Source organism: Pelodiscus sinensis, chromosome 12 (assembly GCF_049634645.1).
Source record: "Pelodiscus sinensis isolate JC-2024 chromosome 12, ASM4963464v1, whole genome shotgun sequence".
NCBI classification, from domain to species: domain Eukaryota; kingdom Metazoa; phylum Chordata; order Testudines; family Trionychidae; genus Pelodiscus; species Pelodiscus sinensis.
The window spans coordinates 8,583,623-8,605,421 of NC_134722.1; the positions used below are offsets into that span (position 1 = coordinate 8,583,623).

At 44.3% G+C, this 21,799-nt stretch overlaps 1 protein-coding gene across 2 annotated transcripts in view; it reads right to left on the reverse strand.

Annotated features, from left to right (window-relative positions):
• WFDC1 (WAP four-disulfide core domain 1) overlaps positions 1 to 21,799 on the reverse strand; it is a 36,428-nt gene that overhangs the window by 13,557 nt on the left and 1,072 nt on the right. For both annotated transcript variants that reach the window (XM_075939984.1, XM_006134873.4), the window contains exons 2-3: positions 3,313 to 3,508; positions 818 to 901 (exon numbers count right to left, since the gene is read on the reverse strand). In XM_075939984.1, coding sequence (XP_075796099.1) covers positions 818 to 901; positions 3,313 to 3,508 — 280 coding nt within the window. The remainder of the gene's footprint in view (positions 1 to 817; positions 902 to 3,312; positions 3,509 to 21,799) is intronic.

Sequence of the window (21,799 nt, forward strand, 5' to 3'; positions counted from 1 at the left end):
ATCTTTTTGCATGTGTATGTCAGTGATAGGTAGTAATAACACTGTCTTAAAATGTACAAAATAAAGATTACACAAAATGATTTAAGCCCAAATTGGAATGGCTCTCGTCTGTCACTGAATACTTCACATAAACTAATCTTGCCATGGATTCTTGAAAGTCAGATATATGTAGTTGGGGTTATGTATTGGGAAGAAAATTCTTTTACCTATTCATCTATGGAAACAACCACTCATGTAGAAAGATATGCACTATTGAACTGTCAGGGTATACTATCACGTCATGCCCATCCCTGAGGGCAAAACCTTCTGCAAGTTGCATTGCTCATCCTCTTAACATCACTTCCCCTGACTAATCAAATTTGCATATGCTAATGAGGACTGGTTATGCATCTGCATGGCAGATGGAAGAGATTTTTTGCCTCTACTAAGCAGGTTTTCAGCAGAGCTGTATTTAAAACAAACCTTTTGCTTTAGATTTGAAATACTGTTCACAAGCCATGGAGTCACCTTTCCACATAGGTGCAGCCGCAAATCTGTTAATATGTGACCTTTTGCACTTTACATTGGCATCTCATTTAATGGATGATTTGTTTGCCGGAAGTGTTCTTTCCTGGCTAATGCTGATTCTGCAAGGAGCTGGAGGCTCTGAACTGAAACCACAAGACTCACTACTCTCCCTTGAATAAGGGCTGATGTACTGGCACCGAACTGCATCTGACTTGCATCTTATTTTCCCAATCAGTGTCCTTCATCTAGGAGAATTCAACAACCCACGCAATACCCAGGTGATTAACATGCCGAGTCACGTTCACAGTACCTTGTAAAACTTCCTCTGGTCCATCTAACAACCATCCGTTTCCTCCAAGCCAGCGAGGTTTCGGCTGCACCAACCAGTCCAAAACTATTAAGAAACCCACATTGTTAAGGAAGAGTGGTCACAGGGTGCAGAGTTATTTTCATGCCACTGATTTTCTCCAGTCCTTGATAAAGCGTGGGGTGGGGGAGATGTTCTCGAAGGATGGTTCTGCTGGGTGTGGTTCCGTGATGTATTTACATTCACAGTCATTCAGAATGTCCCAGACACAACCTAATCACAGCAAGGACCCCGGCAACGTGGGGACACAAAGGGCCTAAGCCTGCATAATGCTGAGAAACCTTTGAGAGACATCCTAAATCCACTGGAGTTAACAGAAGGGCTCTCATTAACTTCCATTGACTTGGGACTGAGACATGTCTTTGCACCTTGTAAACTCAGGTCCAGGCTGGACAGAGCTTCACTGAGTGCTGCTAAATGTTACGGTAAATGCCCGCTGCAGCATGCTCAGAAGCTTTCTCCTTGCTCCTTAGACAACCCAAGAGAAGCCATAGCTCAATGAGAACAGTGTCCGTGATAAGTTTCAAGCTATTTTTACTATATCTTGTACAAGCTGCATGGCAGACAGGCTGGGTCCACACCTGACACTGCAGCGTGTAGCTAACCATGGCCGTGAATGTCTCCGGCAGCTGGGATAAAACTTGGGAGAAAACTTGTTCATCTTGGCCTCTGAGGATAGAACAAGAAGCAATGGGCTTAAACTGCAGCAGGGGAGGTTTAGGTTGGACATTAGGAAAAACTTCCTAACTGCCAGGGTAGTCAAACACTGGAATAAATTGCCCAGGGAGGTTGTAGAATCTCCATCTCTGGAGATATTTAAGAGTAGTTAGATGAATGTCTATCAGGGATGGTCTAGAGTGGACAGTATTTGATCCTGCCATGAGGGCAGGGGACTGGACTTGATGGCCCCTTCCAGTCCTAGTATTCTATGATTCTATGCAGTGGGGAAAGGTTCTGTCAGCAAAGAGGAGACTTTCCCCACTGCCATGACCTTTCCCCTCTTCCTCCCCTTGCCAGAGCCTTTCACTGAGGTGGGGAAAGGTTCCAGCAGTGAGACACTACAGTGCTAAAAATAGCAAAGTAGGGTACATATCCTAGGGGTTCAGGCATGTAGGACACTTGCTCCTCTCTACCTGCCTAAACAGTGCCTCACTTTCTACACTACTATTTACACCTGTCTTAGCTGGGCATGCAACATCTGTACTCTCTACACTACCGCAAGTGTAGACCTACTTAAAAATATGGTGTTAGAATTATTGCACAGTTGGAAGAGAATTTTTTTGGAATTCCTCCTGAACTTGGGAACAGAAGAAAGGCTTTTGCTCAAACATTTCAGATAAATTCATCTATAGGCAGAGATTCAATCCATTGCATGATGAAAAGTATCCCCTCTAAGCCCTGGTCTACATTAGGGCTTTATTCCGAAATAACCCCCTTTAGGTTGAATTAATAAACAGATCATCCACATTACCAAGTTTGTTATTTTGAAATAATGGTCTGCTTATTTTAAAATCTGTATTTTTGCTTTCCTCAGGGAATAACACTAATTTCAAAATAATTATTTCTAAATAGCGGTAGTGTGGATGGTCTGGTGGCGGTATTTCAAAATAACTACTCCTCAGAGTAATTCAGACTAATTACTCCCCAGTGCTTCCTGGGGTTCTAAGGTAATGTAGGACATCCTCATTAATGGAGCCTGCCTCATAAATTTTGAGACTTTCCCGTAGTGAGGACACACTATTTCGATTTTATTATTTCAGGAGTTATTACATCGATTTTTAGTTATTTTGAAAGTTTCCTAGTGTAGACAATCCCTAAGAAAAATAACTGTCCAGAAGCAAGTTTTTAACAGTCATCAAAATCTATGACTTGGGGAAATAGCGAGTTAAAGCATCTTGGGCTTTCCTATAAAAAGGTTATCTGCAGAAGTGGTCCAAAATGCAGACACCATTTTTGTCATAATTTTGAGTTTTTGAAAAAGTTCAAAACCAATTTAAAACCATCAAAAATGTTCTCAGATGTTTTTAAAGCTTTCCAAAAGTTTTCACTGCAATTTGGAACATTTGAGATTTGTCCATTTTCTCTAGTTACCAGCCAGGTGGCCATGAACTGGGCTAATGTAAAATACAGTGAAAATAACTGTTTTCCAGGGATTTCTGCCATTCAAGTTGGTGGAAATCTTGCCAGACCAACTAATCATGTGCAATTTTCTCTCTCTTGAGCCAAAAATCACCCTGGAGAAGCTTTCAACTATTCACTGCCATGAAACCAAAGCTCAATTCTCAATTCACACTAAATCCCCAAGTCCTAATTTAGACCAAATAAGAAGAGGCTCTACCACAATTGTACAGCCTACCATTGAAGCTGTTTCTATTTGTATTTGGGCAACATCTTGGAAATTTTGTTCTGAGGCAGTTTGATCTCACCACCCACCATACCTGGAGGTGGCTGTACTGACTCCAAGCAGGCATAGATACACCCATTGTAACAACAACGCTTGTGTCTTTCACATTCGGAATCTGAGCGGCAGCTGGACACCTCACATGCTCGTTCTGGTAAAGTCTGCGGGGGCGGAGGGCAGCGGTCATTCTTCTGGTAGTGGGCACTGTGAGAATGAAGAGGGTACTCATAATCCTTGCAAAACAAAAGAAAAAAAGGGGAAAAAAACACAGGGATTTGTCATAAGGGAGAACATGTAGCCAAAACCAACCTACTGCCAGCTGACATAACTGGAGTGAGCATTAAGAAGCGATCGACTTCACGTATGCATCAAAGAAGTGACCCCCACCATACGGTGCCTCAGTTTCCCCACCTGCAAAATTAAGACACTACTCTATCGCTACCTAAGCAACGTGTTTGGAGATCACCTGATGAAATGCGCTAAGGACCAAGTATTACTGTTTATTACATTTGTTTCAGGATGTGGAAGTATTTGTGAGCCTAAATTCTAAATCCCATCCACTACGCCATGGCTACTCAATGATACTCTCAGCACATGCCGAGAGCCACAACTTAAGTGTGGTTGCATATGCATGCAAATAAATATGCAAATAAATAGCTTCTTTCACACTGATGGGTATGAATACAAACATTAAGGCAAGACTACACAACACACAGGCCCCATTTAAGTTAGTTCTGCCGGTATTAATAAAATACAATATTTACCCAATTTCCACCCATATGACAGCACTTTAAGTCAGCAATGACCGTCCAGGAATTTAACTACTAAAATACATATCAACAGAAGACCATTATATTGACTACTTTTTTGTTTTGGCTTCAGTAACAGATGCCTTAAAAATACCCTAGCGAGAAAGAGAGAGAAGTTGTGAAATGAAGATGATGAAACATAGGCTTTATTGTTCCTGTGTTTGATAAGCGTTTTGTATTGCAGATGATTCACTACATCAGCCTCTTACTAATTTAAAACCTTCCAGTGAAGTGAGGTTAGCAATTGAATGTCTTGAAACGATGATCTTTCTCTCATGCATTTGCTGCCTAATCCATTTGTTCCCTTTCTGACCAATATTTTGTGTCTCTCCTTAGGCATGTAATAGTGTAGTCCAGAGTTTCCCAGATGGTGTTCTGCGGAACCCTGGGGTTCCGCAAAGTGAAAATAAGGGTTCCACAAGAAAATTCCATTACAATAACATTTTATGATTAAAAATAATGAATATTTAAGCATTTATTAATTTTATGGAAAACAATTTCCACGATAAGTGCCCCTGTGTAAAGCCAGCTTAGTCAGAGAGTTGGGATGATGATGTCACTACTCAGCGCTGTTGTCCATACATTAGATTGTTGTTAGGGGTTTTGCAAAATTATTTTGAGTTTAAAAGGGTTCCGTGGCCACATAAAATTGGGAAACACTGGTATAGTTGATTAACTGATCTGCAAAAGCTTATCACTTAATGCTATTGACTACATGCATTTCTCACCCTTCCTTGCCAGTACATTTTTTAGCAGGCTGCCAGCTGCCTGGCTCAGTCCCAGCTTGCTCTGGGTCCGGGACCTACCCCTGCTGCAGTTCTGCATTTAAAGTGTATTAGGAGCCAGGCGGGCAGGCAGCCCAGCTCAGTTCTGGCTCGTGCCAGGTCCACACGCTCAGAGACCCCCTGGACAGGGGCTGCTGCCACCCTGTGCTGCTATCTCTGTGTCAGAGGCAGCAGTGTGGGATGGCAGGCATCCAGTCCGTGAAGGGTGCTGGTTTTTAAACTGGCTCCTTTCCTACCTGTCACCCCAAGCTACTGCCTCTGATACAGTGCGGAATGGGGCCAGAGTGCACTGGGTGCCGGCCCCACACTAGGGACTATAGAATAGTTGAGTAACCAATAAGGATTCACAAGGTTAATCGACTATTCAATTAATCGATATTTAACATCCCCACCTCGCCCGCAGTATCAGAATTCTCAAGGTTCTCCTTTTCCTTTTCTCCAACCTTTTAAATGAAAGTTCACATCCAGGGGCTATAGGGAATTTTGGCCATGTTATAAAACACACTAGCAGATTACCCGGCGTTGCCTGGGTCCTTAGGCAGGGGGCTGGCGATGCGGGGGTGCAGGACTTAGGGCAGAGCTTTGGAGATGTGGTGGAGGAAGGGAGTCCAGGAGGCTGGGGGGGGGGGTGCAATAGTGCGGACTGGGGGGCTCAGGGCTCAGGGCAGGTGGTCCCATCTATTACAGGCCTTTTCTCCTCCCAACCCCGCCTGGCTGTCAGGGGCCTTTTTTCTGTCTCCCCTCCAGCACCGTGGCCAAGGCCCAGTGAGAAGGGAAAGGGTTTGGGGCAGAGGGCTACTTACCTGTGGGCTGGCAGCTAATATGGCAGAGCCCCCGCCCGGCTGGCCTCTCCCTTGGTGGTATGGCTATCCCCCTGATAGCTTTTCCCTGTGGGCTCACTGCCCCCAGTGGCCACTCTTGTATCACGTCCCTCAGAACAGCAGCCCCTCCCTTTGCATGTTATGGAACACAGCCCTTTTCCTGGGGCTTCCGGTTGTCCTGGTACAACCAAACCCTGACCCTCCTTTGATGATCAGAGGAAGCTGCCTACCCGATCTGGCGGCCCTAGTTCTTACCATTTAGGAGCAGTTCTTGAACAAACAGATTCACAGACAATCATGCAGATAGATGCACTCTAACATATATATATAGATGATGATCTGGGTAGCTTACAGAATGGTTGGAGGGAAACGGGATTTTCAGCAGGTTTGAAAATCTCTCTGCCCATGGATAAAGAAGTTTAAATATTGTCTATTACTTTTGAAAGCCCTTGGCAAGATTCATGGTTCCATAGTTTAGACTTATCCAATATACAGAACTTTAAGGGGTTTCTTTTTCAGGCTATGTCTACACTACAGGGTGTTTGCGCAAAAACTCATGGGCTACGTCTACACTGGCATGATTTTCTGAAAATGCTTTTAACGGAAAAGTTTTCCGTTAAAAGCATTTTCGGAAAAATCACGTCTAGATTGGCAGGATGCTTTTCCGCAAAAGCCAATCTAGACGCGGTTTTCCACAAAAAAGCCCCGATCGCCATTTTTGCGATTGGGGCTTTTTTGCGGAAAACAGTACTATGCTGTTTACACTGGCCCTTTTGCACAAAAGTCTTTCGGAAAAAGACTTTTGCCCGAACGGGAGCAGCATAGTATTTCCGGAAAAGCACTGATGATTTTACATGAGATCGTCAGTGCTTTTCCGGAAATTCAAGTGGCCAGTGTAGACAGCTGGCAAGTTTTTCCACAAAATCAAATTATTTTGTGGAAAAACTTGCCAGTCTAGACACAGCCATGGAGTGTCCACACCTCAAGTGAATTTTTGTGCAAGAAAATGTATAGTAAAATGGCAGAACACAGGGCTTTTTGCGGTGTAGTTATACCTCCTTCTATGAGGAATAACTCCTTTTTGCGCAAGAGTTCTTGCACAAAAAGGTGTGTGTGAGTGCTCAACAGGGGTTTCTTGAGCAAAAAGAGCCTGTCAAGAAAAACCACATGTGCTCTGATGGCCATCCTGTGAATGGCAATGAGAACTTTCTTGTGCAAGTGTGTCCATGCAGTGTGGACATTCTCTTGCACAAAAGCACATCACTTTTGCGACGAGCTTTTGAGGTGTGGATGCGCTTTTGCACAAGAAGTTTTTGCAGAAGATCTCTTCCATAAAAAGCTTCTTGCACAAGAACCCTGCAGTATAGACAAAGCCTCGGAGTGCAGGAGCTCAGGGCTGTTTTTGAAAGTGTTGGCCACCCTTGGCCTTAAAGATAAATATTTCTGAATTTCCAGATGTGTGTAAAATGCGGAACTTCAGATTCCCTGTCTGATCTCAGTTACTGGTGTAAATCCAGAGTAACTCCTTGTACCAGATGCTGCAGAGTGGGACATATGCCCATTGAATCACATGCCAATCAAACTGTATTGGGATATGGGGGAAATATTCTTTATTCTTAATCACACTCCAACAATGTGGACAATTCCGAAGTGGAGTTAGCAGTGGGTGGCATTTTCCCCAATGAGAATTAGGAGCAGCACACAGGGCAATTTGATTCACACAGGTGGCTGTCGGATGAGAAGTCAACTCCCTGGGTTCCACAGAAATTGGCAAGTCACTCAAGCCCAAATCATACTCCCCATGGGCCAGCCCTCATCCCTGTGCTCATAGGTGTGGGAACTACGGGTGTAGGGGGTGCTGCAGCACACCGGGACTCCTGGCCTCACTTCTGGGTCTCCAGCTGCTGCCCCTCATGCCAGGGGGCTCTGCTGCCAGCCCAGTTCCCAGGATCATGGCTGTTTGCCCTGCATGCTGGGGCTTTGCTCCTTGCCTCTGCTGGGTGGGGGGGGGGGGGGGAGGGAGCGAGGCTGAACAGGGATAAGGGGGCTCAGTGCCCCCATTTTAAAAAATGTTCCCACCTGCTTGGTGCTCAGACATGTTGTGTGAGGCAGGGGGAAGTTCTGTGAGAAAGAGGAGGAACATATTTCCCCACCTCAGGTGCTCTGTAGACACTACTGCTGCCTCAGCTTCCCCCTGCTTTGGAGGGGAGCTGAGTAAGTGGATCAGCCTCAGTCACAGAGTTTCTGCCTCTCTCTGTGGGCCTCGTAAGGGTTGTGTCTGGGAAACTGTTTTTGTTTCAGTGGGAGTACAACTAGATTTTCCAGTCACTCAGGCTGTGTCTACACTACAAAGAAAAGTTAGAAAGAGATACGCAAATTGTGAATCGCAATTTGTGTATCTTTTCCCGCTTTTTTTTCGGAAACGTTTTTTCTGAAATTTGGCACAGCTACCCGGAGCCAGATTTTGGAAAAACCTCCTCTTTCAGCACATCCCTTCTTCCTCATACAACAAGGTTTACAGGGATGGTAAAAGGACACGTCCGCTTTTCCAAACATTTTTTCAGTAAAGCGGACGCATTCCTTGGACGTGACATAGATTGTAGATGCAGCCTCATTCGTCTCTTTCCAAATACAGGCAAAACCCACTTCATCAGATGGAGTCCTTCATTCAAACACTGTCATTACGTCAGTGTACAAGGAAACATTGGAGCAAGATTCTGGGGGCTTCATGGTAATAATTTTAGAGTCCAACAGGTGGCCTCATTTTGCAACTGTTATGAGATAGTGCACAAATATTAACTGTTAACTTTCGGACTGGCTGCTGCTACTACATGGCCTTGCAGTTATGAATGACTGGGCCATAATCAGTTATTTAAAAATGTAATTAGGAATGACTAATAGCTCATTTAATAGAAAATTGATGTAATTCAGTTTGACAGGATAAGGGGTAATGGTGTATTTTATTTGTAATGGTGACAGGATAGGTTTTACCTCCACTTTCTTTGCAATGGATCATACATAACATATAGTAAGAATAGAATATTTCTTTATTAATCCAATCTCATATATTTGTGCAATGATGAAAACCACCCTTAATAATGGTGAACATTCCCAGATGGCTGAAATGCCTTTTGATGGAGATTCCGCCAATATATTACATAGAAACTGTAGTATAAGCCCATCCAGGTTATAAATAAATAAACAGTTGGAGTTTGTAGATCCTGGGGTGTGATAGGGAAGATAGAGATGATGGTTGGTTTTTAACGTGTTGAGAAGTGAGGGGAAAAACCTAATGGTGACAGGATAGGTTTTACCTCCACTTTCTTTGCAATGGATCATACATAACATATAGTAAGAATAGAATATTTCTTTATTAATCCAATCTCATATATTTGTGCAATGATGAAAACCACCCTTAATAATGGTGAACATTCCCAGATGGCTGAAATGCCTTTTGATGGAGATTCCGCCAATATATTACATAGAAACTGTAGTATAAGCCCATCCAGGTTATAAATAAATAAACAGTTGGAGTTTGTAGATCCTGGGGTGTGATAGGGAAGATAGAGATGATGGTTGGTTTTTAACGTGTTGAGAAGTGAGGGGAAAAACCTAATTCACCAGTATTTGCACAAATGAAGACACTGAGGCTATGCCCACACAATAGCCTTTTTTGCAAAAACATATGCAAATGAGGCAAAGTATAGAATATCGCTGCACCTCATTTGCATAATTAATGAGGCTTAGTTTTTGCGCAAGAGCCTTTTGCACAAAAAACCCCCTCTTGCACGAGAGCCGTTCTTCCGGAAAAAATTCAGAAGAACGGCTCTTGCTCAATAGAGGTGCGGGGGGGGGGGGGGGGGCGAGGGGGTTGCGGAAAAAGGAGCAGCGCAGACAACTCCTTTTTGCACAAAAGCCTCTTGTGCAAAAATGGAGCCTCATTAGTTATGCAAATGAGGTGCAGCGATATTCCAGGCATCACCTCATTTGCATATGTTTTTGTGGAAAAGGCTATAATGTAGACATAGCCTGAGAATGTATCTACACTGCAGGGCTTAACTCGAAACAAGCTTCGCAAATTGAGCTATGTCAATTGTGAATCTTATTTCAAAATAGCGTATTTCAAAATAGGAAGCGTCTACACAGCACTTCTTTTGAAATAGAGCACTCTTCCTCCGACTTCTCTTATTCCTCGTACAATGAGGGTTACAGGAATTGGAGTAAGAAGTCCTCCAGCTTGACAATATTTTGACACTATTTCGAAATAACTGCCTGATGTGTAGATGCAGACTAAGTTATTTCAGAATAGTGTTGCAATGTAGGCGTATTCCGAGATATAGTCACACTGTTATCTATCACCTTATTCCACTAGCAGTCCATGTATTTAACACATTCACGCTACACATGGAAGAAGATGCTGCTCAAATGAGGAAGGCCATCAGAATCTCTCCCTGTAAATTGATGGGCCACATTATTAACCATGAGAACTCTTTGATTTTTCTTTAAATCAATATTTTACATTTTTTCAAAATGTAAAACACAAAAAAACACCCCTCTCCAAAAAACAAACAGAAAAACAACCCAACATCAAAACACCAAATGATAAATGCAACCACAAAAAGAAAGCTGTTCACAATGATATCCCCAGTTTCTCTCCCTCCCATTTTTAACCAGCAGTAGAACTTCTCGGAACACTAACTTCCAATTTTGAAGTTTTGAATTTAAAAAAAAATAAAAAAAATTCAAATTTGAATTTTGGAAAATGAGAGTTTTCTGCAAAAAAAATCACAACATATTTTTTCTTCTTTTGCACCACGTCTATTTATAATTCATCGTCCAATCCAAACACTGGATATCACTGAAAATGTTGTTCATCAAAGCATTCATTTCAGAAGTGCATTATTTGTTATTCTCCTACTTCCAATGCTATTGTCACTTAACCCATAGTCTGAAATGTGCTGGCCCAAAATATTTAGCAAATGCAGATGACTAATTATGGATTTAAAAGTAGCCATTCTTATGCAAAGGAATTTCACTAACCAATTACAGAGAGAGTCTGCAGAACCAGAAATCATCTACACAGATTTGACACCCTTCCCCTGGGGTTGAACAAAGGCATTAACTGTTTGGTGCATTACAAAGCCAGTTTTCTCCTGCCATTGACACCTGCATTTCCACATCAAAAGCTATGTATGGGACATATCCAGCCTACTTAATTAGCCTCATTATTATGGTCCTACAACTGACAGGTACTACTTCTGCTTCTTCAGCCAAACCTGAAATAAGCTACGAAATTGAGTTATGTCAATTGCGTAGCTGAAGTCAAAATAGTTTATTACAGCTTTTGGCCCTGTCTACACAGCAGGAAGTCCAAGGTAGAGCACTCTTCCTCTGACTTCCCTTACTTCTCATACAATGAAGGTTACAGGAGTCGGAATAAGAAGTCCTCCAGTTTGACATTATTTTGACATTATGTCAAAATAACTGCTTATAGTGTAGACATGGACTGTTATTTCAGAATAATGTCAGCTATTGTGTCTGATTGTGTAGACATAGCCTATATCTCTTGTTTTCTGTTATTTCCACTAGAGTTCATCAGATGGAGTGGGTTTTGCCCACGAAAGCTCATGATTCTATATAATTTGGTTAGTCTCTAAGGCTACATCTACATTGGCCCCTTTTCCGGAAGGGGCATGTTAATTTCACGAGTCGTAATAGGGAAATCCGCGGGGGATTTAAATATCCCCCGCGGCATTTAAATAAAAATGTCCGCCGCTTTTTTCCGGCTTTTAGAAAAGCCGGAAAAGAGCGTCTACACTGGCCCCGATCCTCCGGAAAAAGCGCCCTTTTCTGGAGGGTCTTATTCCTACTTCAAAAGGGCGCTTTTTCCGGAGGATCGGGGGCCAGTGTAGACGCTCTTTTCCGGCTTTTCTAAAAGCCGGAAAAAAGCGGCGGACATTTTTATTTAAATGCCGCGGGGGATATTTAAATCCCCCGCGGATTTCCCTATTACGACTCGTGAAATTAACATGCCCCTTCCGGAAAAGGGGCCAATGTAGACGAGCCCTAAGGGTATGTCTACACAGCAAAGTTATTTTGAAATAACAGCAGTTATTTCGAAATAACTTTCCTAGCGTCTACACAGCCATTCCGTTATCTCAAAATTAATTTGAAATAGCGGAGGGCTTGTTTCGAAATTGGTAAACCTCATTCCACGAGGAATAGTGCCAATTTTGAAACTGCTATTTCTAAATAAGCACTGTGTAGCCGCTTATTTTGAAATAGGGGGGCTCCAGGCCTTCCCAGGGTGGCCACCCTGGCCACAAGACAACTTCTGACCTGATGCCCTGCCGGAACTGGTTCCAAGCAGCCTTAAATGTGATTCAATATCCACTCAGTGTAGACGTGGTATTTCGAAATGTATTTTGTGTGTAGACGCGTTATTTCGAATTAACTTATTTTGAAATAATGCTGTAGTGTAGACATACCCAAAAATGTCACAGGACTGCTTGTTTTTAAATTTACAGACTAACACAGTTATCCCTCTGAGATGACTAATGGTTACTTAAAAGAAAATGAACATTATTGGTTCACAAAAGATTCAATAATTAAAAGGACAAAATTCATAATGAACAGTTGACCATAATGATTGTGACTTCCCTTTGAGAACAATAAAAGTTCTAAGGCCAAGAATTCACAGCATGGCCTTTTCCTTATTGAGTTCTCTCATTTTCTTAATGTCCTTAGTGTTCTGATATCCCGGCACTTAAAAATTCACTGCACTACAGCATGTTTGCAGTCTTTAATGAATCAACATGTTGTCACTGCTTTAGGTATCATAAGATTTTTAAGAAAAAGGTGGGGAAGTAATTCCTTCATTTAAAAAGTCTCATATGAATGCTGCCTTGAAATAATGGTTTCCACAAGTGCCCATTTAAAAGCTTGCCTGTGATTTACATTTTGGCTATGAGCATGACTTGGATTTTTAAATTTTATGAACGCTGGCACATCTTAAAATTTCTGCATGTGAGGATATTTTTCAATCCTGGAGGCAAGTTGCTATTTGTCACAGGAGACTCGTGAACCCATTTTAATGGTGATATCTGCATTAAAGACATCCAGGAACTAGTTAACAAGGGTGTGTGTGTGGGGTGGGTGGGTGGAGTTAAAAGTTCAGCTAAGGAACCTGGAAAGCCAAGTCCATAGTGGGTAGAAAAAAATGGAATGTCGCCTCATTATCCTAAATTACTCGCTGTAGTCCAAGACTTTCAATAACATCTGAGGGATATGACCTGCCTCATAAAAATTCCACCCAGCCTTAGATGTTTCCTTGTCTGCAAATGAGAACCAGTTTGTATCTCTGCACAATGCTCTGATACCCGAATGCTACGGAAATCTAAATAGATTTCTGCTGCAGATAAAGATATTCCAATGCAGAATGGGATCTGGTGAGACATATTTCTAACTGGAGTTCCTGTTGAGTGCAATTAAGGGCCAGATTCTCATCTGGGGTAAATATGCACAGCACCATTCAGGTCAATAATACCACACCAATTGCAGCAGCTGTGGGTCTGATCCTATAAGTTCAAGGCTGGCTTTCTTTCATTGTTCTAGTTGCCCCCTTTGGACCGTCCCACCCCACTCCCGGTCTGCAGGCCTGCGTGTAATGTTTGGTCCTAAATACATCCACTCCTTCCCTTTAACATCAGAAGCAACGGGCCTGAAGCACGATCCTGCATGAATTCCAAACACTGTTCTTGGTCTAAGCAGGGAGCCACCGATACATTACGGACTAAGTACAATGTCCCATTTCTTCCTCTCTCCCCCAACGAGTTAACTGTTCAATGAGATGTGAGCAAGGCCGTCCCTATCGATACGCAAACTACGCAGCTGCATAGGGTGCCACGAAATGTGGGGTACCAACTTGCCCCCAATTTCATGGTACTGGTGGCCAGCCTCACCCCCTTGCTGCCTCCCCACCCAGGGGCTGTGCCCAGCTGATGTTCACCAGGGGGCAGTGAGCAGCATGAGCCTAAATTCTGGAGGATTCAGGAGGAGCAGCGGGCGAAGGCACTACTGGCTGGAGAGAAGCGGCACTTTCCTTTTCCGTGGGAAACTGCTGCTTCTCTCTGGCTAGTGGTGCTGTTGCCCACTGCTCCTCTTGAATCCTCCAGTCCGCCGCTTGCCAGTGCCCACACACCTCCACTGAGGCTGCAAGTGAGCTTCCCTGCTCTGCACGGATGCTGCACCCCACAGTTCACACCACCCTCCATGCTCCCACAAAGGGGCCAGCCGGCCGGCCTATGGTGGGGGGGGGGGACAATACAGGTACTGGGCTGCAGGGCACCAGCATTGCTAAGGACAGCTCTGTATGTGAGGATTTAAGGAAGATCACAGGAGCATTTGTAACACCCAGAGGGGGAACCAAACCTGGGATCTCTGGAGCGGAGGGCATGAGCCTCTTCCGCTTGAGCTAAAATCTCATTGGCGCATAGCTACAGCTGTAGAGCAAACTTGTTCTCGCTCACTGTACGCGATCTACACGTTACTACAGGGGACAGTGCACCACACCCAGCAGGTGTGTGCATTACACATTCCCCACGCTGTGTGACTTGTGTGCATTTGGTGCACACCAGAGACCACCCCCAAGACAAGACTTCTGCTAAGGGAGAAAACCAGACATTGGAACTCTCCTTCTTCAAGCTTGCAAGGGAAAGGAAAGAGAAATGCAGGTTCTCTCCCTTCTGAGCAATTCAAGCTGAGCTTGCCAGAGCAGTAGCACCTGGATTAGCAGCTGGGAGAAAAACAGTTCTTTGAAAAGTGTCTATGTAACCCACACACCTAGTGTGGTTCACTGACCAATGCAGTGGCACCTAGACCACAGCAACAGCTAAACTCAAGACACCTCTACAGCATGGACTGGGAGTCAGCTGGCTTTTAGCTCAGAGGGTAGAGGCTCCTATACTAAGCTTTAGAGGTCCCAGGTTCAAATTCACCTGGTGGCCAGGTACATCTAGTTCATGGAGAAGGACATAGCTCTAAGGCAGTGGTTCCCAACCTTTTCCAGATGGGGACCCATTTGGACAATTCAGGAAGACTTGGTGACTCAAGGCAATTCAAAAATGGGGGGGGGGAGCAACGGGGGCAGAGCCACCTGGGGAGACACTTGGCGACCCTTTTGAAATGTAATGATGACCCATATTTGGGTCCCAACCCATAGATTGGGAAACCCTGCCTTAAGGGAAAGGATTGTCTGTATATAGAACAAGCTATCTGAACACCAACAGTTAGGATCCTATCTTTCCGGACCATTGCGTCATAATTTCTGTGGAAAGCAGAAGATTGCGGACTTTGACTTTACAGTGGTTTTCCAACATGGCAGAATTATTACTGTTGTTAAAGATATTTTTTTCCAGTGCAGTTGTGAGATTCAGCAAGCCAAAGCTGTTCTTTGCTCTCGGTTGCAAAATAATTCGCAGCCTCGCATGTTCACATAAGACTGCTGAAGTCCAGTGAAGGCTCTTAAACTCCTGAAAGTGAGGTAAATTGGACAATGAAACATTTTTTGCATTGTCCGGACAATTTTGCTGGAAAATGTTCCTGAAAAGACAGCAGAAATTTTGCATCCATCTCTGCTTACTGGGCCTTTGCTTATCAGATGCGTGCGCCACAGTCCACAAAACACCTGTCACGGGCGCAGAGCCAGTCTGCTTCGTAACGTGTCATTTCCAGCCTTGTGGGCTGTGAATTTTATCTTCATGGTCCCTGATAGTGCCTGCTAATGTTAGTGTCCAGCGGGGCTGACAGTCTCACCAGGCTCCTGGGAAAGGCATTGGGGTTCTGCTCTGTGCCACCGGAAGGGGCGGGGCCTCATGTGGAAGGGCGGGGCTGGGACTAGGAAGCCCTCAGCACTGCCTGGAGCGCGACACGTGTTCCCCCACAGCCCTCGGTGCTTCCCACAGTGTGCCACACGGCTGTCAACAATGTAAAGCACCTCGGACTCTGGCCACCATTGTTACTGCTTCCGCTTCCACTCCCCTGTCAGCAGGTCTGTCGGTGTCCAACTTCTTGGTGTGCACAACCTGCTACCTATGCTCCTCTGGGGTAGTGGGTAGCCTGAACCAACAGTGCACATATAAAACAAGTTTGGCATCTACTGTGGAAACCGTCAGACCTGAGTTTGCAGCAACAGATGCCAGCTTAACAATGGCTGAAATTTTGGGCATGTCTACACAGCTGGGCTAAAATCGAAATAAGCTACGCAAGGTGAGCTATGCTAATGGGGTAGCTTAAGTTGAAATAGCTTATTTTGATTTTTGGTGCTGTCTACACAGCAGTTATTTCGAGAGAGAGCACTCTTTCCTGACTTCCCTGTCTCCTCGTACAATGAGTGTTCCAGGAGTCGGAGTAAGCCGTCCTCCAGCTCAACATTATTTCGACATTATGTCGAAATAACTGCTTGTGTGTAGGCATGGACTATGTTTTTTCGGAATAACGTGAGTTATTCCAAGATAACGCTGCTGTGTTGACATAGCCTTTGACCCAAGATATTCAAGAGGCAAAAGGCATTAGGCAATACTGACTTTAAAAAGGACATGGTCAACTTGAATTTGTTTTGATTTGCTACTTTAAACAAACAACAGCAACGATTTCTCTGAGATCTCCTTTAAATAGCATGCCTGGAATTTTCAAATAGGAATTTCCTTTTTACAAAAATGACAGTCCTCCTCCCTCCCCTCTTTTTGTTTAGAAGACTGTACTGCCAGCCCTCCTTATTTTTTGTCATCAGTCTTATGGTAATTATTGGTTTCCTTGTAGCCCGGGCTCCTGGAATCACGCAGCTATGGGTTGGTTTCGGCCTTGATTCTCAAAGAAAAAAGTAAGCAACTAGCCCTCCTAGCTGCAAAGAAGACTTCACAATGTGAGCCTAGTGCTTCCTAAAGGCACCACATCTATGATGTTTCTATGCTCTCATGATTTTGGGTGAGCCTGACTCATGATTTTTGAACCTTTGGCAATACCGAGAGGCGGCTTTTAGCTCCAGAAGAAGAACACTTTGAACTCCCGAAACGTGCTCAGACCCACCCCCTTCTGTTCTGTGTACCCAGAACAGTGCCAGCATGGCTGCTGCTGATCCTGATGGACACCCTTTAAGAACTGGAAGGCTGCGGTTGTAGTGTCCGCAGGCCTGGAGACCCGGAAGGGGACAGGAGGAGCAGTTCCCCCAGGAGTTGGTGACTGAAGACAGTTGGTGGGAGATACAAGCTTTCGAGCTTACACAGAGCTCTTCTCTGGGTCTGGGAAGTGCCACAGCTCAATACAAAGGGGAGCAGATGGTTTAACATAAGCACCAAGTGCCCTGAGAGAACCAGCTTCAGTACAGAAGTAAACCCCCTCCCTCTCTATACCTTTAGTTGTCACCTATCACCCTGCCTGCTAACCCACACTGGCACCCCCACAGCATATCAACAAACAACTGCCGGCCATACTCAATGGGTGCCGCATCCTGAAAGAAATCTTTCCTGAACCCCCTCGTGAGGCCTTCAAATCACACCCCAACCTTAAGAACATAAGAATGGCCATACTAAGTGAGACCAATGGTCCATCCAGCCCAGTATCCTGTCTGCCGACAGTGGCCAATGCCAAGTGTCCAAAAGGGAGTGAACCAAACAGATAATGATCAAGCAATCTCTCTCCTGCCATCCATCCCCACCCTCTGACAAACAGAGGCTAGGGACACCATTCCTTACCAATCCTGGCTAATAGCTATTAATGGACTTAACCTCCATGAATGTATCTAGTTCTCTTTTAAACCCTGTTATAGTCCTAGCCTTCACAACCTCCTCAGGCAAGGAGTTCCACAGATTGACTATGCGCTGTGTGAAGAAGAACTTCCTTTTATTTGGTGTAAACCTGCTGCCTATTGGTTTCATTTGGTAGCCCTTAGTTCTTATATTATGGAAACAAGTAAATAACTTTTCTTATTCACTTTCTCCACACCACTCATGATTTTATAGACCTCTATCATATCCCCCCGAGTTTCCTCTTTTCCAAGCTGAAAAGTCTCAGTCTCTTTAATCTCTCCTTATATGGGACCCGTTCCAAACCCCTCATCATTTTAGTTGCCCATCTCTGAACCTTGCCAAGCTCATAGTTGGGAGCCAGCTTCCCACAGCGTTACCAACTCACAGATGCACCAGACCTTGCCAGAACAGATATAAAACCGGCAGACGGAGCTGTGCTACAATGACCCATGCCCACAAGACCCATGTGTCACCCAAACACCTGCTGGGTGTGGTGCACTGTCCCATCCCGTGGCACAGAGACCCCTTATAGAGGGTATGTTTACACTACCACCCTCGTTCGAACTAGGGTGGTTAATGTAGGCAACCGAAATTGCAAATGAAGCCCGGGATTTGAATTTCCCGGGCTTCATTTGCATCTTGCCAGGCGCCGCCATTTTTAAATCCCCGCTAGTTCGGACTCCGTGCCCGCGGCTACACGCGGCACAGAGTAGGTAGTTCGGATTAGGCTTCCTATTCCGAACTACCATTACTCCTCATGGAACGAGGTGTACCGGTAGTTCAGAATAGGAAGCCTAATCCGAACTACCTACTCCGTGCCGCGTGTAGCCGCGGGCACGGAGTCCGAACTAGCGGGGATTTAAAAATGGCGGCACCCGGCAAGATGCAAATGAAGCCCGGGAAATTCAAATCCCGGGCTTCATTTGCAACTTCGGTTGCCTACATTAACCACCCTAGTTCGAACTAGGGTGGTAGTGTAGACATACCCAGAGAGATTAATGAGTCTGATCTACAGCCTTAGCTTTAGTTTTTACACCATTAGAAGCTGGCCCAATAAAAGACATAACTTCACCTGCCTTATCTCTCAAGAACAAACCATGCCAAACCAATCCAATTTCCTTCCTTGACAGGATGACTGGCTTACAGGATTGGGGGCAAAGCTGCAGCTGTGCTATATGTTCATCACAGTAAGGCTTTGACACAGTTTGGGCACGTCTAGACTATGTTATAATTTCAAAAGAGGCTATGCAAATTGTGCGGGAATTTGTATATCTTCTTCCAATTGCTTTTTTGAAAGTGGGTCCTTTGAAAGTGAAAGTAGTCTGGAAGCATTTTTTTTTTTTCAGAAAAAAAACCCTTTTTCAAAAAAACCCTGCTCTTCCTAAACAAAAGAGGTTTACGTGGTTTTTCAAAGAAGGGGTGTTTTTTTCTGGAAAAAACTGTGTCCAGACTACTTTCACTTTCCACAGGACATTCGCATAAGCAAAGTAGAGAAATGTGGTCTGGAGGAAATTTCCGTAAGGTGGGTGCAAAACTGGCTGAAAGACTTGCCAGCTTTGTCCACATATTCATTCTGCTGATACCATTATTGGACCTAACCAAGTGAGTTATAAGATCAAGAACACATATTCCTGCGCATCCAGAAATATAATTTATGCTATCATGTGCCGTAAGTGTCCGTCTGCTTTGTACATTGGACAAACGTCTCAGACACTTCGCCAAAGGATCAATGCCCACAAAACAGATATTAGACAGGATCACAAAGAAAAAACAGTTTTTTTGCCATTTCAACCAGAAAGGACACTGTCTCAACGACTTAATCACCTGCATCCTGCTCCAAAAGCCTTTTAAATCTGCACTTGAAAGAGAATCCTCTGAACTGTCATTCATGCTAAAATTCGACACTCTACGCGTGAGTCTCAACAAAGACTCCGGGTATCTTACCCATTACAAAGATAGCTTCCCCAATTATCACCTCTAATACCATTAGCTCCCCCCCCCCCCCCCCCCGCATCTCCCTTCTGTTCTGAAATTTGATTTGTCCTTTTCATATGTGTTCATTTTTAAAATTGTATCCTTTGGTATATATGGTTGTGACAATTTTCTTCCACTATTTGATCTGAGGAAGTGGGTCTGACCCACGAAAGCTCATCAGCTAATAAACCATCTTGTTAGTCTTTAAAGTGCTACATAGTCCTGTTTTTTGTTTGTACTCAATGAGTAGTTCACTGGGGTGGGGGAGCGGGAGGTATATCTAGTGAAGTCTTGCAGGGGCTTTTCCTGCATCTGGTACATTGTCATTGTCATTAATGATGTGAATAAGGGAGTGGGGAGTATGCTTATAAAATCTGCAGATGACACCAAGCTGAGAAGAGCTGCTAGCACATTGGGGGCAGGGGATTAGAATTTGAAATGACCTTGAAAAAAATGGGAGGATCGATCTGAAATCAAGAAGATGAAATTCAGTAAAGACAAACGCCAAGTTCTGCACCCAGGAAGGCGACATCACCTGCACAAATGGGGAATAACGGGCTAGGTGGTAAACCTGCAGGAAGGGGTCTGGGGATTATGGGCAACCACAAATTAGAGATGAGCCAACAATGGGACAGAGTTGTGGAAAAGGGGTATGCAGGCCACCAGAGGTAGTTGTCTCACTTTACTTGGCACTGGTGAGACAACTGGAGTACTGAGACCTTTTCTGGGCAGCGCTTTAAGAACGATGTGGACAAATTGGAGAGAGTCCAGAGGAGAGCAACAAAAATTATGAAAGGTCTAAAAGACCTTAACTTGTAAGGAAAGGCGGGAAAAAAGGGCACATTCAGTCTTGGCGGGGGAGACAAAGAGGACCTAAGAATTGCCTCCAAATATGTTAAAGGCTGTTATAAAGAAGATAGTGAAAGTGATCCATTAATCTCTACGTCCACTGATGGCAAAACAAACAGAAATGGGCTTAATCTGCAGCCAGGGAGATTTAGGTTTGAGATTGGGGTAACTTTCTAACTACAGTATAAGGATATTTAAGTTCTGGAATAGGGTTCCCAAGGAGATTGTGGAATCCCTGTTAGTGGAGGTTTTAAAGAACAGGTTAGACAAACACCTGTAGTCAGGGATGGTTCTAGGTATTTTGGTTCTATCTCAGCCCAGGAGGCTGGACCAGATCCCCTCCAGTCCTGAATTTCGATGATGCTATAAGAGGCAGACATGCAGATGAATTCTCCCCTGAGCTACCTGCAGTAACAACCGCTTTAAATGCTTCAGGTGTAGCCGAGTTAGTCTATTAGGGTACATCTAAACTACATGGCTCTGTCGACAGAGCCATGTAGATGTGTTTGTTTGGCAAAGGGAAATGAAGCCGCGATTTAAATAATCGCGGCTTCATTTAAATTTACATGGCTGCCGCTCTGAGCTGACAAACAGCTGATCAGCTGTTTGTCGGCTCAACGCGCTAGTCTGGATGCTCCTCTGTCGACATGAAAGCCTTTTATCGACCTCCCCGGTAAACCTCATCCTATGAGGCATAACGGGGAGGTCGATAAAGGGCTTTCAGGTTGGTGCGGGAGCGTCTAGACTAGCACGCTGAGCCGACAAACAGCTGTTTGTCGGCTCAGCATGGCAGCCATGTAAATTTAAATGAAGCCGCGATTATTTAAATCGCAGCTTCATTTCCCTTTGCCGATCAGCCTAATCTATATGGCTCCATCGATGGAGCCATGTAGTTTAGACACACCCTTACAGAAAAAAACAACAAATGGTCTGGTAGCACTTTATAGACTAACAAAACATGTAGATGGTATCATGAGCTTTCGTGGGCACAGCCCACTTCTTCAGATGACTGGAGTTATGAGTAGAGGATATGAAAACTGGAAATAAATAGGAGAGGGGAAGAGAAAAGAAAGAGGAAGGGCGTGGCCTTTTAATTTTTTACTAGTTAGCCTCTCAACCTGCCCTGTGAATTATGGCACGTATTATCCGCGCTTTACAGTGGATGGCTAACACGAGTCACTAGCTCGTGACTTGCCCTATCTTACGCACCACGCCAGTGGTAGAGTTGGGCATATAGCCCCGAAACTCTGACTCCCACTTCTTTTGCATTAAGCAGCAGACCATGCTACTTTCCTTTTGGTATTTCATGCTAGCACTTCTATGCACATTTATATGGGTTTTTCCACTTGCAACCACATTTCTCCATTCACATGTCCCTTCTCCGGCCTCTCCCAGTGCAGAGTTCCTCCTTTGACCAAAGCTATTGCGTTACAAATTTATTTCTCCGTGGACAGTGTGCCCTTCTCTGCCTGTCTCATGCAG